At 40.6% G+C, this 15,408-nt stretch overlaps 1 protein-coding gene and 1 pseudogene across 1 annotated transcript in view; both read left to right on the top strand.

Annotated features, from left to right (window-relative positions):
- The window catches only part of kcng2 (potassium voltage-gated channel, subfamily G, member 2), a 43,073-nt gene that overhangs the window by 3,849 nt on the left and 23,816 nt on the right, over positions 1 to 15,408 (top strand). Inside the window, exon 2 of the mRNA XM_072447725.1 lies at positions 7,940 to 8,803. Within this exon, the coding sequence (XP_072303826.1) occupies positions 8,036 to 8,803 (768 nt within the window). The 5' untranslated portion in view covers positions 7,940 to 8,035. The remainder of the gene's footprint in view (positions 1 to 7,939; positions 8,804 to 15,408) is intronic.
- Positions 2,513 to 3,547, top strand: LOC140362317 (peroxiredoxin-1-like; annotated as a pseudogene).

Below are 15,408 nucleotides of genomic sequence, written 5' to 3'. Positions count from 1 at the left end.
CCATCTGTGCCACTGGATGTTAATAGATTTAATAATCAATTATGAATCAACGGAGTGGGTGAAATTGGTTGGTCAACAAACCCCTAGCTGCTTCCTGTGCTAATACTAAGTGCTCTCCGGTGATGCCCCTTGGAGCTTTAGTTGAGTGATTACACTATGCCAAGTGCTTTCTGCGTGTTTATTGCTTCCCAAGAGCGACCCTGCCCTCCATTATGAAATCATCTGAATTATGAATTTTTTTTTGAATGCTTATTGCCGCTCCAAATAAACGTATTACACCTGTCAGCTTATCTTGACTGAGCAGGATAATCAGCCTCATTTAAAACGGGTCGGGCCAATGAGGGTTCCGTAACGTTCTTCTTTGTGGCTGAAGGGATGTGGGAAGCCGGCAGTGTGTGTGAGAGCAGGCTGAGCAGCAGAATTATGCAAACATGCTTGCAAATCATTATTCCGACCATGAGACCTGTTGTAAATGAACAATGCAAAGTAAGCGTTGTGTGGAGCTTCCTGCAGAAAGGTGAGAGAGAGGTAACGTGGTGAGCGCTTTCATACAATCCGCTTTGAAAGGCAAGAATAATAAACTTATACATATATATATATAAAATATACTTATCTTTGACTTATAGCACTTCAATGTGAAAGTAATGCTAATGCTCATATTTCAATGATGAACAGCGCATAGACAGGGCAGACCTCCTCCAGACGTTGACATTTTCTTGTAAAAGTATAGGTTAAACTAAACTTTATTGTCTCTGTGGAGATATTTTGCTTTTTCATTTCTGCCATCATGAAAGGTGAACTCTGTAACTTTTTTGATGGAATTATACGTTTTATAAGGAGATGTTATTGTTTTGTCTTCTATGTTCTACAGTGTGATTTAAAATGTATCTATCTTGACGTTATTCAGTTAAAAATATTAATGCGAAAATTAAATAGTTTGAAAAACATGCAAAACACTGGCAGACTTTTTAAAACAAAGGCAGCATCATTATTCAATCAAAATGTCAAAAGAGAAAATATATTTTTTCATAAAAAATACTTTTTTGTAAATATTTTCTATCTAGAAGCCTTCAATCATTCTATCAATCTTTATTTGGTTTAGTGTTAGAAATAATACAAATAATCAGTTGACTAGCTGACTAATCAAACAAATTAAACAGTTAAAATAATTGTTAGTTGCAGCCTTTCAAGACAATATACCAGATTCACAATAACAATAAAGAATAACCACTACAACTGAATATTTTTCTACAGTAAAGACAAATAAAGGGAAATAATTGAGGTGCAACAAATAATTTACTGAAGGCGTGAACTTTGGTCAGCGGGAGAGAGGCTGAGGTGGCTGATGGTGCTGCTGCTCCAACAACAGGGGAGATGAGGCTCAGGAGGCTTGGAAAAAATGGACCATGACGGGGAGAGAGTGTATGTAATTATGTGAATGACTTGACGGTTCATAAGTTTCGTGGCAAAAGTAGCGGCCGGGTAATTGAGTGGAAGAATGCAGAAAATAAAGAACGTTTCCCTCGATTTACATAAACAGATTTCATACTTTCTGAACAACCACTTTCAACTAAAGTGACTTCCTCAATTCCAAGAACTTCAATCCAGCTCGTACAGAGAAAGTGTCTGTTTACTTGCCACAACCATGTTCTTGACATTAGAAAACATTTCGTAAGCAAAGTAAATGATGATTTTCAAAACAGATTGATCAAACTAATGGTCTGACAATCAAATGCGTCCATCAGCTCCCACTCAGCACAATCCTATGAATATGAAATCATTTAACATCATGCTGACCCGAACCCAAATGTGCGAAAAAAGTATAAATAAGGAGAGATCTTTCAGAGAGACCTCTTAGAAACATGGTGACGCTGGAGCAGGTTGTTATTCTGACTCTTTGACCGGCTTTGACAGAGAAGCTCAAGGCGACGGTAGATTTAATCAGACTTTTATTCAGCCGCTGACACTTTTATTTAGACTTGGGGACATAGAAAAGTGGTCTTATATTTGGGATCGCTCATAGGTTACAGAGAGAAATGTAAATGTGCTTTTGCTCTTCATGAATAACTGTGCTGACTGTGGAGCTTTTTCTGTTGGTCTAGACAAGTAAAAGTGGAGCTGCATAATCACAGCATTATTTGAGGCGGATGAAAACACTTTGAATAGAGTCTGTTGACGTGTTTTTTGGCAAGAGAATTGTCAGCCCTTAAACGTACAATTCTAAATCAGGGATTTGTGAAAAGCCGTGTGACCGTTGTGAGATGTCGACCTTGTATTATGAACCATTTTTATAGATAATAGACTTGGAAGTATGTGCTGGAAATTTGCTCTCTGAATCTCATTAAACGTGCCAATAAATGTATGTAAAAAGTCGGGATGTGTGGAAGAGTTTTATGAAAGTTACGAAACGAGTTCTGTCTCACTGGGTCAACTGCAACAAGGATATTCTTGCGGAGTGTGACATGATGAACGGAGCAGTGCTATTAAAAAATGTGATCGTTCTGTTCTCTGGCTCCAGACTCTGCGCTGTCCACCGTTTTTCCACGGCAGTACTTCAAAACAAAGTATTCCCACCACCATGGCTTCTGGAAACGCAAAGATCGGCCAAGCAGCACCTAACTGGTTCTTCCTCCGATACAAAGCTATCCGGTTACAAGGGAAATGATGTGGTGCTCTTTCTCTACCCTCTAGACTTCATTGTGGCCTTCAGCGATCAATCGGATAAGTTCCATCAAATCAACTGTGACGTTATTGGTGCCTCTGTAGGCTCTCACTCGGTCACTTCGCTTGGACCAACACACCAAGGAAACAGGGAGGCCTGGGTAAAATGAAAATCCCTTTTCTTGCAGACCTCACCAAATCTACCTCCAGAGACTATTGTGTGCTCAAGGAGGATGCAGGCATGTCATACAGAGGTGTGTTCATAATCGACGATAAGGCCGTCCTGAGACAGATCACCATCAGCAACCGGCCCATGGGTCGCTCTGTGGACGAGACCCTGCGTCTGGTCCTGGCCTTCCAGCCCACCGACAAGTATGGAGAAGTCTGCCCTGCTGGCTGGAAACCTGGCAGTGACATGCTTACTTCTCCAAGTAGTAAAGACAACACACTTGAAGGCTTCCAAACAGCACTTGCCACTGATGATTCCTCACAGTTGCATCCATTGATTTTCTCACATTTGGGGTTAATTCATGTTTTTTCTTATCCGATGTTAGATTGGTGGAGCGACCTCATAGTCTAAAGCACTGAAGGGTAGTTATTTTTCTAAAAAGATCATATTTGTTATTTTGTGATGACTGGTGTTACCATCTTAATAAAACAAAAAAGACAAAAAAAAGTGATAGTTCATCTATCTCAGACAACGTAGGTAAGAGATGATGTATTACTTTGACATGTTTCGATGATAACTTCATAACTTCTGTCTTATTCAAAAGTGTCACATGACGGCTGGTGTAACGTAGCTTATTGTGTCAAGTCTATCAGGCTGACCACGCCCCCTGCACACCACTGGTTGAATGAAAACTGTGTCCCGGGTGCGGGAGAGTAAGAATGTTCCCTCGACTCGGTTCAACATGTTTGGCCAAAAATGAAAGACGGTATTATAGACAGTTTTAAAAGTAACTTGTTATGTTACCTCATTACTGCCCAAGAAAACTAATGCATTACGTTACTGCGCTACTCAGTAATAAAAGTAACGCGTCAGAGAGTACTCTTACGTTATTGTATAACCTTTATCGTTTGCCGACAATCCCTTTGCGTTGCTGAACACAGTAACATAATCATTAAAATATCAAATAAGCAAGCAAAGTGAATGCGTTTGACTGAGCTTTATTTATCTTTGATATTAACAGATTAAGCATGTGTAGGCCTGTCCTCAAGCAATGAAAAAAAATGCTAAAACAAAATGTGTGGATTAGCAAGAGCAGCGACGCACAACAGAACGTGCTTGTTATAGGCTTGTAGTTTATTTCAATCTAACTCACCACTGTTACCCTACATTTACCCTCAGCTACAAATAGTGATTATAACGAAGGAGAAGGAGTTTTTCAAAACATGCAACTGACAAGAGGACAAGACTCCTAATGGCACAATGCACATGCTCACAACACGCAAAGTGTTTGGTGCTGCAGCTCTCTTTCTACTCTGCGGCTGTGAAACAAACCTGGCTCTGGGACTGTGGTGAGGAGATGAGACCAAAACAAACACATTGATTTGAAAAAGTAACTAGAACTAGATTACATGAAAGCACAAAACTAGCGCGTTACCTCCCTTGTTACTCTAAAAAAGTAATTTGACCACTCTAACGCGTGACCAGCTATAGATTATAGCTCCGTGCAGACAGAATAATGGAAACATGTTATGAACTTGGACAACAGATTATCCAAACATCCAATAAAACGCTGGAAAGCTAGTTCTTCAAGCCCTATTCTGTACTGTATTTCCATTACCATTAACCTAACATCCATTCACTGACCTTGCAGTTTGCAAATGTGCTATTAAAACACAGTTGTTACTTGCCCCATAAACAATAACTTCTTATATTGCTGCTTCAGGGCTAGACTTTACAGGCGCTGTCACTGTTTGCCTGCAAATAAAACCCACATTTAATTACTTCTACAAAAATGTCTCCAAAGTTCGGTTCCTCTCATCTAATCAGTTCTTATCTGTACCACATGCAGACCACTGCCTTCCCACCGCGATTCCGCCACACTCCAATTAGCAGGGAAATGTACTATTAGCTTAGGTCTACGCTTCTTTTACCGAATTCTAATTCCTTCTCACGTGTAATCTTGGAGCCATGCCTAACGGCAGCGTCATGCTCAATAAAACTGGCCCTGTCACAAGCCAATGTCGTGGAACTCCTTTCCTCCACCCAAAGAGAACGTCTTCACAGCAATTGGCCGTACAACAGAGGAACAATAGAGAGACGTAATTTGTTCAGATTGGATGCCCAGTCCGCCTAAGGTTGGGGGCAGTGTTCTAGCTTGTCTGGGTGGGCTTTTTGCTGTATTAAAAGCCGCAGTGGAGAAAGGTGCAATGTGTGTACCCAGGTGTTCGGCCATGTTAAATTAAAAATGTCAGACTTCATAAAATGTCAGGGTTTCGCAGTTGTGTAAAATGATCTAATTAGATATGAAAAACGTCAGAGCACAAAGGTTAACAATGTTTGGGAATATATTGAAAAGAAAAATACAGTGGAAAAATGGCTTTGCTTTGTAATTACACTTTTGGTGATGGATTTGAATGGATTTAACTATTTGACTATGGATTATTACAAAGACAAAGGCAACATTCAACATTAATTTGATCATTTTACATTAAAGTTGCACTGCATAACCTTTCTGGTGAAGAGTCTGCCACATACTAGTCTCCATGGGTAATTTAATTGCGTTGTCCCACTGTAAAGCATTAAATTTGACGTTCCCCACATTTATTCTTATAAATTCGTAAGTTCATTTCCCCCCAAAACATGTATTGTAAAAGAAGAACTTAATGACAAAACTACACAGTCACTTCTTCTGAAAAAGTTATTCTAAAGCTGTGTTCGAGGCCAAAAAAATGCATGAATGTGAAAGTATGTGACGTGCTAAAGGTTTGGAACAAGTTAGATGGATTTAAATACTAACTTTCCCCCAGTGCCACTCCCATAATGCACATGTGCTCTGTGGGTAGAGCAGCAGGTGCTCTGAAGGCCGGACCAGGCAGTTTGGACTGACACAACAGGCTATTTGTGCAGCAGCTGCATGATTCCATTTGCAATTAAACTGTGAGGCTAGAATATACCAACTCTGTCTTTAGTTCTTTATCAATTCAAAACTAAAGTGAGAGTGTTATCGCTCTCTCTCTCTCTCTCTCTCTCTCCAAGTTTGAGATGTCCTTGGGCATCTCCACAAGCCACAATTTAAACGCAGAGAGATTAGGGGCAAAGCTGGGAACACCTACGTATTCACCCAAAACCGAAGTGGTTCAACTTCTTACAAATATCTAAATAATGTTTACATAAATGCAATGTGGGGGGAGAGTTGCTAATAATATTATATCTAAAATGCACCAAAAATCATCTTTTTGGTTTTGGTTCAGTATTTTTATTCATGCAATATTTATAAAATTGTATTTATTGTATGTATTTATGTTAACAAAAATAAACTAAATAGTCAGTTTAAGGTTGTATTGCAGCCATTAAACCCCTACGCATTATTTAAATGTTCAAAGTGGGTTGGGGGCATGGGGGGACCACTGAGCCTTTCTTCTGAGGGCACCTAAATGGCTAGCAGCGGCCCTGCTTTCTCCTTTCATGGTTTTAAAATCAGCTTTAAATGGATGAATCAGGAGTAGTACTATTATCAAAATGAACCGTGGAAAGTAATGTATAATGTATGATTTGAAGTCACCTAAGTACTCTGTTGTAGCCTTTATGCAAATGCAATGACAGTGATTGATAGTTGGGTTTGGCCTATGCTACATTATAATCTTTCCCACTGAATAGTGCAACGATAATTGTACTACTTCTGTATGCATCATTAGTGATGTTTATGCCTGTGTATGTTGCATTTGAACGTGCAGAACTGGTGTCTGCCCAGTGCATAATATATATATATATATATATATATATATATATTGCGTGTACTATTCTACTCTGGTGAAGTTTTTTCTCCTCTATTTGCATCAACATTAGGTATGTTTGGTCTAATGGATTTGACCAGGCCAATAATGTTGTCAGATTATATATTGGTTGGCCATGTTTATGCTTCCTATCTCTGTGATTACTGGGCCAATCTACATGAAACAAATGATGTGAAACATGTTTTCAAATTAGCTTCAGAACGTGGTGACATTATTAGTGGGGCTATTAAGCTGTATTTGAAATAGTAAGATTAATGTGGCAAGTTTGGATATTTGGCCGTACCAACTGAAGGTTAGATCTCGTTAGATCTCAGAAGCTTAGCAGGGATGAGCCTGGTTAGTACTTGCATGGGAGACTGCTGGAATGCCAGGTGGAACAGGGGGGCAGTAGTGCATTCTGTCACTGTGTCCTTGGGCAAGACACCTCACCCAACTTGCTTCCAGTGTACATCTAAGCTGGTGCCCATGGCCACAATCTGACGTGTTCTCTGCATGTGTATCATGTATGTTCATTAACATGCACTGTCCAAAACAAATAAACTGAAATTAAAATAAATATTCCATTCAAAAACAGTGACTCTTCGACAGTTATTGGGCCCTGCGTGTTTTTAAGTATTAATATTTACTCAAATGCACATAACTTTTGATAGTCTACTATTTTTAGTATTGATTAAGTATGAGGATATAAAATTAGATGCGTTTAATGCCATACTGTAGAACATTCTGTAGCATCTCCATAGAAACAAGCAGGTGACGTACCTCCCCATAGGAAAGTGAATAAGTGTTCCTTTAATCCCTATATTTTTTTTACATCTTTGTCCTTCCCTGACACAGAGCTGCTGCGTCCGTGTTCCAGTCTCTGAGGTTAATCGTGAGCTTAATCGGGTTGTCTGCTACATCTTTCCTCTATAATAGAATCATGCTCATTGTGGCACTTCTCTGTTGTCTCCTCCAGCTGCCACAGAACACAAGGCAAAACAAGATGGAGACAATGCACACTTTCGGCCCGGGAAATGGTCTGATGCGATACATTGTGTTTAGAACAGCTTATTCAGCAGCTCTCTGATGCAGTTAAATACAAAGTTCTGCACAATTAACTAAATTGTCAGAGCTGTGTAGCAGAGTATATTGACAGCTTTGTCTAAGTAAGAGTGTAGAGTTTGGGTTGTCTCTTAACTGCATCTATGGTTAGATATAAATACAAGAAAACTGTATCTGTTGTTGTGGATTTATGTAATATCTGTATGGGTTGTAGACTTGTACACTACTTTTCCAACATTTGAATATTTCTTTTCCATGTGTGTTGTGTCCACAGAGACCTGCAGTGCTGCTGAATGGCTGACCATATCGCGGCCGTCTGTTTCCTGTGAAGCCTCTGTAAGTCCAGGACAGTCCTCGGCTCCTCTGCAGGATGTACCAGGAGGTGGCTTTTCTCGCAGGCAGCACAGAGCATCAATTCACCTCTTTTCACTTCAACCAAGTTAGGGACCGTAAGGAGGTCACCTCCAAAAAGGGTCTCTTCTACAAGCGAGCGCAGTTGCTCCTGCAACCTCAGCCCCGGCTTGCGGTAGGAGATGAAAGGGCAGCCATCATTAACGTAGGGGGCATTAAGTACCGTATTCCCTGGACCACGCTGGATGAGTTCCCCCTGACACGGCTGGGGAAGCTGCGCAGCTGCAGCAGTGAGCAGGAGATTATGGACCTGTGTGACGATTATGACGGCAGCAGACATGAGTACTTCTTTGACAGGAGTCCCTCCGCCTTCAGGACCATTGTCACATTCCTGTCTGCAGGGAAGCTGCGCCTGCTCAGGGAGATGTGTGCGCTGTCCTTCCAGGAGGAGCTGCTGTACTGGGGTGTGGAGGAAGACAACCTTGACTGGTGCTGTCTGCGCAAACTCCGCTTGCGTCAGGAGGAGTATAAGGAGCAGCAGAGGCTGGAGGATGAGGAGGCAGAGCTCACAGCGCCCCCGTCCTGTGAGGAGGCACATGTACCTGGAACAGGCTCAGAGGACAGCCAATCTGTCACCTGCATGAAGAGGCTGAGGGACATGGTGGAGAATCCACACTCAGGGGTTCCAGGGAAGATCTTCGCCTGCCTGTCTGTCATATTTGTAGCCATCACTGCAGTGACGCTGTGTGTCAGCACCATGCCCGACCTCAGAGCGGAGGAGGAGCGGGTGAGTGATCTCTCTACACTACACACCAATCATACATTAGGGAAGCCATTCATCCATCCATCTTCTTCCACTTATCCGAGGCAGCAGTCTAAGCGGGGACTCCCCTCCCCAGACACTTCTTCCAACTACTCCGGGGGGATCCCGAGGCGTTCTCAGGCCAGCCGAGAGACATAGTCCCGGGGCCTCTTCCCGGTGGGACATGCCTGAAACACCTCCCAGGAGGCATCCAGAACAGCCACCTCAGCTGGCTTCTCGCGACGTGGAGGAGCAGCGGCTCTACTCCGAGCTCTCCCCATGTGACTGAGCTCCTCACCTTATCTCTAAGGGAGCGCTCAACCATCCGGCAGAGGAAACTCATTTCGACCGCTTGTATCCACGATCATGTCCCTTTGGTCATTACCCAAAGCTCATGACCATAGATGAGGGTAGGAACGTAGACCGACCAGTAAATCAAGAGCTTTGTCTTTCGACTCAGCTCCTTCTTCACCACAACAGTCCGATGCAGTGACCGCATCACTGCAGGCGCTGTACCAATCCACCTGTCAAGCTATCCTGTCTTCTCTCACTCGTGAACAAGAGTCTGAGATACTTGAACTTGGAGGTGTGGATTCTCATCCCAGCTGCTTCACACTTGACTGCAAACTGTCCCAGTGCATGTTGCAGGTCTGACTTACTGCCAGCAATGTGAACACAGCTCCTGCTCCGGTCATACAGGGACCGGACACCAGATAGCCTCATTAGGGAGGCTATCTGCTGAAACTAGATCCAGAAATATTCAAGCCTACATCTGTGAATTTAGTGTGCAGAAAAGTACAAACACCTATTTTACAGTAAATGTAAAGCAAACATAAACATGCTTTTCTGCAGATTTGGCCTCAGCTCTGGAGCACACTGTAGCTGCAGAACCAAGCCTCACACACTGATGATGAAACGGCAGTGGGAAGGGGAAAGCCTGGTATAGGGCTCCTCTGTCTGTGCTTTAGGGAAGATTGTGCTTTACGGCTGCTTCAAAGTGAAATAAGATTATGTTGATGCAGCAGCCCACAATATTTTAAATCATCGTGACACAGAGAGTCCACTAGCTTTTCCTGTGTTTTGCTTGTTTTCAGAGGCAGTACATAATAATACATCTTCTGATTCTTTTACTTATATTCTACTTAAAATAGAAAGAATTCATAAAGTATTTTAGTATATGTATTCAAATTCTGTATTATAGCTAAAAAGAATGTAAAAGAAAAAAACACAATTGTTATGCAATGTGTTGGTTATGCAAAGTGTGGCCACGAAAACTAAATCTATACAGTAGTTAAAAGCCTATCTACAAGGCTTTTATCTGTGTTGAACAGTAAAAAAGGCTGTTTAAAAATTTTAAACATAGAACTGCAGGGTGGACCAATTAAATGATTTTTAGAGAAATGGATTTCACGTCTGGGACACAATGTGTTATTAGCGGTGCAACTATAGACCTGCACTTTTATCATTTACATTTGAAAAGTGCTCCACGTCCAGAATGATTGGCAGAACTATGGGCAGCAAAAATGATTAGCGGCAAATGTGTTTCTTTGCATTTTTTAGTCTGGAGAGCTACTGTATTATTATTCATTTGTGCCTCCTAGTCATGGATTTCAGCTCTGGGTTATATTTAGAGGACTAACTTGTTCAAAAGATATATTTGGTTTTAAACTGTTAATTGATATGGCGACGGTGCTAGATTTTTATCCCTCAGCCACCTATTAATAGAGAAAAGCTAGCTGAGGGAGATAAAGGACACTTTCCCAAAAAATGTAAGCATACTCTTCAGTGTTCCTGTTGTTTATCTGGTTTACTACTATTGTTTACTTGCTTTTCTATTTTTGTGTGTCAGCAGTTAGCTAAATATAAGCAGACTTGTAGACCTGTTTTAGTCTTTTGCAGCTTTTTCACATTTGATGTGTTTTGAGCTCTTACGGGAGAACATTCCATTACTCACAGTTGACGCTCAAATAGTTTTACCACCCTTTGTCGAAATTCCAATTAGTATAACCTCTATAGTACAATTATACACAATGAGCCAAATCATTTTAATATGTACTGAAGCTCGAGATCATGAAAATAGTGGTGATAGGGCAGATGTTAGTGAGTTATAATACCAAAATAGCAGCTTAAGAAGAGTCTCACGCTGGGCATACAAAGTGTGATAATGTACAATTGTAAAACATTTCAAAATATTCCCAAACTCAGTGCAATTACATCTCATACAAAGAGAGCCGGTGCACACTGTACGTCTAACCTGCTCACAACACTTCAGACAGTTCTGGACCCTCTGTCTTATTGAACAGAGCATCTTACAGTTACATCAGCAATAGGACCTTACTAACTGACATCCAATAAATAACACCTATATCCTACCTATCGTGTGCATTAATCACAGCTTGTAACCCCCTGGAATGCTGCCGGCACAGAAGCACAGTGGAGGGAATCAGCCTGGATTTTTTTGATTGTGCAAACCTAAAAAACGCATCATAATTGGGCTGTACAGTGTGGAGGGTTCTGCTGCGCTGGTGGATGTGGAACGGGTTGAAGTGATAGGTTGGCAGTCAAAGATAGCAGGTTGTAATTGGCTGAGAGATGTGTAATGTAGTTTTTTTAATTCCGGTTTCAGGTATATTCAGACATTATTCAAGAAACAGTGACACTTGATGTGCAGAAAGAAAGACCTGAAGATTATGCTAATTAGGCTGGTTCTTTATACCTGGCTGTCATTATACAAACCATTCATAATTCACAGAAAGCAAAAGGAAACTGTACAATAACAGATGTAAAGTAAGTTATACATTCAAACTAGTTTTTAAATGGAAGGTACGTTATTTAAATTAATCTGTACAGTCCCAGAGATATTCTCCTTGAACAGATATACAAGTTTTCAGAATATTTGTTTTACATTTCTTTTCTATCATCGTTCCTCTAAGTTTGTATTGGTCATCTCTGATTTCATCTTAAACATTATTTTCAGTGTGCTTAGCTCAACTAAATCATAGAATGTTTAAGGTTTATAAATAGTACATTGGTATGTTGATAATAAATTGAAAATGTAACTGCTCTTATTGCTTTTTTCCCTTCTCCTTCATGGTTAAAGTAATGTAACTTCATTATTATCATCATATTTTTGTGTGTTTTTTTCAATTTCAATGTAAGTATCAAGCCAACACTTATCTTGTGTACTTTAACCACTTCACAATACACAAGACAACTCTAATCAAAAACTAAAATGGGTAAAACATTTTATTTGAATTAATGATCATTTGGATGGATAAATGGCTCAATCTTGTTTCTTTGTGGTTCTTGTTACTTTAAATTGGTTACTGGTCTCAACAAGAGTGAACTAAATCCAACTATCTGCACATTTAACAATTCACCAAAAATGTGGACCCAATTAACCCCCCTGAGGTGTCCAGAAAGCGCAGTCCCACTTTGTGACCAGCAGGAAGGAGAAACTCAATTGGATTTGCCAAAGGAAGTGGCTCCCGAAAGTCCTGCTCTCCGGCTGTAATGAGGCGATTGCACACGCAGCAACACTGGAGTGAGCTGTTCAAGCAGTTTGACACTTTTCTTTATCATCTTAACCATTGTGACCGCATGAGATGGGAGTTTGCTGACTGTTCATTTTAATATTATTGTATTCGGATGCAATTATGTTTCCACACAGTAAACTTAAAATAGATTGGTAGTTGGAGTGAGTCTCAGAGGATGTACATTTTGAATACATTTTTGTGATGGCTTATGGCTTATATTTTCAACATTTTAGAACCTATTGCAAGGCACAATATTGTGTTAAATTCACAAATTCACATTTCACTATTTCACTACAATAACTAATTACCATTTTTATTTTTCTGGGTTATAAAACCATTTATTATGGTGATCGTAGCTTCACCTTTTAACTCCTTTCGTCTGTTTATCCATTTGAGGCACTGACAAACCAGGAATGACACAAGTACAAGTTTAGCACAAGTTTAGATTACTTTAGATATGTTTTTTCAAGATTTGTTCAATTTCATAAAACAAATGAATAAACATGACTAAAACATTTTGAACATTTTAGATTTTGTTTAAATATATTTGTATTTATAGTCAGCCCAAGTTTATTCCAACACCTTTTCATTGTAGGCTATATGTTACTTATTTTAATTATGGATAGTCTTATATTTTTATCGCTGAAGCACATTCGTAGTTTAAGAATTTTGTTGGCAATAAAACGTTTCTTGAGTTACACCGATTTACTGTATGGAACGTCCCAAAAATAGGTTGAGATATTCGGATTGAACTTTAGTTTGAAATACTGTAAGCACGGACCCAGAAGCCAGCGCAAGGTTTATTTTAAAAAGAAGGTTTCTTTTTTAACGTTTGGTCTTGGATTCTAGAAGGGAAAAATAAAATCAAAGTCTAGACTGGCATCATAAAAGTCATAAAGTCATCATAAAAGAAACACAAACTCTACCTCCAGGTGAAAGTGTCTAAACTAGGTGTTCATTGGGTACATGTGCTATAGCGTCAGGCCATATGTTCCGCCGCCCCTGCGTTGCTTTAAGTGCCAGCGCTTTGGGCATATTGCAGCGGTCTGTAGAGGGAAGCAAAGATGTGGTAAATGTGCAGGAGACCACGAGTATGGGAAGTGTGACATGGGTGCAAAACTGAAGTGCTGTAACTGTGGGGAAGAACATAGCTCTGCCTACGGGGGATGCAGGTTTAGCAAAAGAGCTGCTGAGGTGCAGAAAATAAAGGTATATCCTATGCAGATGCAGTCAAGAAAGTTTCAAGTAACGAGTTTAGAGTAAATACAGAGAGGGGAGCCAGCGCTGCTCCCAGCCAGGGCGAAATGAGAAAGCCCAGCGTGGCTCCCAAGAAGTGTGAAGGTTTCAAGAGTGGAGGTCCCAAGTGCGCAGGTTCCAGAATTAATGAGAATACCCTGGTTGTGGATAGAGAGGATTGTGTACTCTTTATGGTGGATGTTGTAAACTGTGCTGCTCAGACTCAAAGCAGAACTGAAAGGATCAGGATCATTGCTAAAGCTGCAGGGAGATTCCTTGGAACAAAGGAGCTTGATTGGGCAGATATAGAAAACAGGCTAAAGGCGCTAAATGGGAGTCGGAGTGATGGGGGTCTGCTTGTGGGGAGTCAGAGTGATCAGAGTGACGAAATGGGGGTGGTCTCCTGTCCTCGCCCAGTCTCGTAGACGCACGGCTACCAAGCAGCGACATCAGTGGACATATTAAAGCCTATAGAATGAAGCCTAAAGAATAAAGCTGTACGGTGGAAGCACCGAACGTCAAAGAAGGAGAGGAAGATGAAGAAGAGTCTCCCTGGAATAAAGCCGGTTGGTCTCTGAAACAACAACAACTATTCTAGTCACAAAGACATATCATGACCTCATGGGCTTTGTAACACCAAAGCAATGGAAGGAGTACTTTTACGGACTACGACAGAGTCTGCGGACTACGACAAAGTCTGAGGAATAAAGTCTGGCGGTAATGCAACACTTGGATGCCAACCGCCATAAAACAACAACAACAACAACAATAACAACTATAAATACACATATATAAATACACCTCAGCAGTTAGGTCCCCGCTACCATTGTTTTCAACAGGCGTAAAACATTGCACAACTATACTGCTGTGAATTGTGGGTTGCTGGAGTGATTTTTGTAAACTGAGAAGCTTTTTAAGTGCAATGTGAGTCCACCACCCTCTTAATATTATCACATTTCTTATAAGCTATTTGGCATTTTTGAACTTTTGCTCATGCATAATCCGAAAACACAAGGACTGAGACAGGAGTTTGGTGAAGCCATGATTTAAAGTTTATCTGCCAACCAGCAAAACATGCAATACTGTAGCTTAATATGAAATCTGCTGTAAGTGTCTTGAACTCCTCACATTACGTTTGTGGCTGTGCATAGTCGTTATGAAGCTCGCAGACTAAGTGAATCTGATTTGCTAATTAGCTCATCCTTTTAGCTGCATCCTCCTACTCATCCTCTCCTCTTACAGCTCAGCCCAGTCTCCATTAACTCTGATGGGCCCCATTCTCACACCACACCACACAAACCCTGTCTAATGAAAATGATAAAATACCGTAAAAATAGTGCTTTATGTTAATACACAAGCTGCCGTTTGAGGGAATAATGGATGCAACGCCAAGACGCGGGAATTAATAAATAAATGTCCACTATTTTAAAAGACCCATTTTCACTGCTTTAGTAAATATTGAATTGAAAGTAAGCACATGTTGGAGTGCTTGGTGTTTGTTGCCCTCTACTGGCAAAATTAAGTAGTGAAACATGTTCATTTGGCCAATTAGTAGCTTCAAAACAACTACATTAATGTTTATGAAATGTGAACATGCTAAAAGCTCCAAAAGGTGCACTTTGTTACTTTTCTGGTGGATGGTCATGCCACTTGCTTATCTCCATGGAGATGTTGCCTGGAATGTCCCACAGTGTGGCATTAAACGTAGCTCACGTTTGTATTGCTAAAAATGCCTTGAAAAGCATGCATTCTTATTATGGCGGGGTCCCCATTTCACAGATCTGACTTGTAACTTCCAATTTAACTTTATTTGTATAG

The sequence above is a fragment of the Eucyclogobius newberryi genome, unplaced genomic scaffold (assembly GCF_026437365.1).
Source record: "Eucyclogobius newberryi isolate DKJ021-1_F unplaced genomic scaffold, fEucNew1.0.hap1 SCAF_16, whole genome shotgun sequence".
In the NCBI taxonomy this organism is placed as follows: domain Eukaryota; kingdom Metazoa; phylum Chordata; class Actinopteri; order Gobiiformes; family Gobiidae; genus Eucyclogobius; species Eucyclogobius newberryi.
This window is presented reverse-complemented; position numbering and strand designations above follow the sequence as displayed.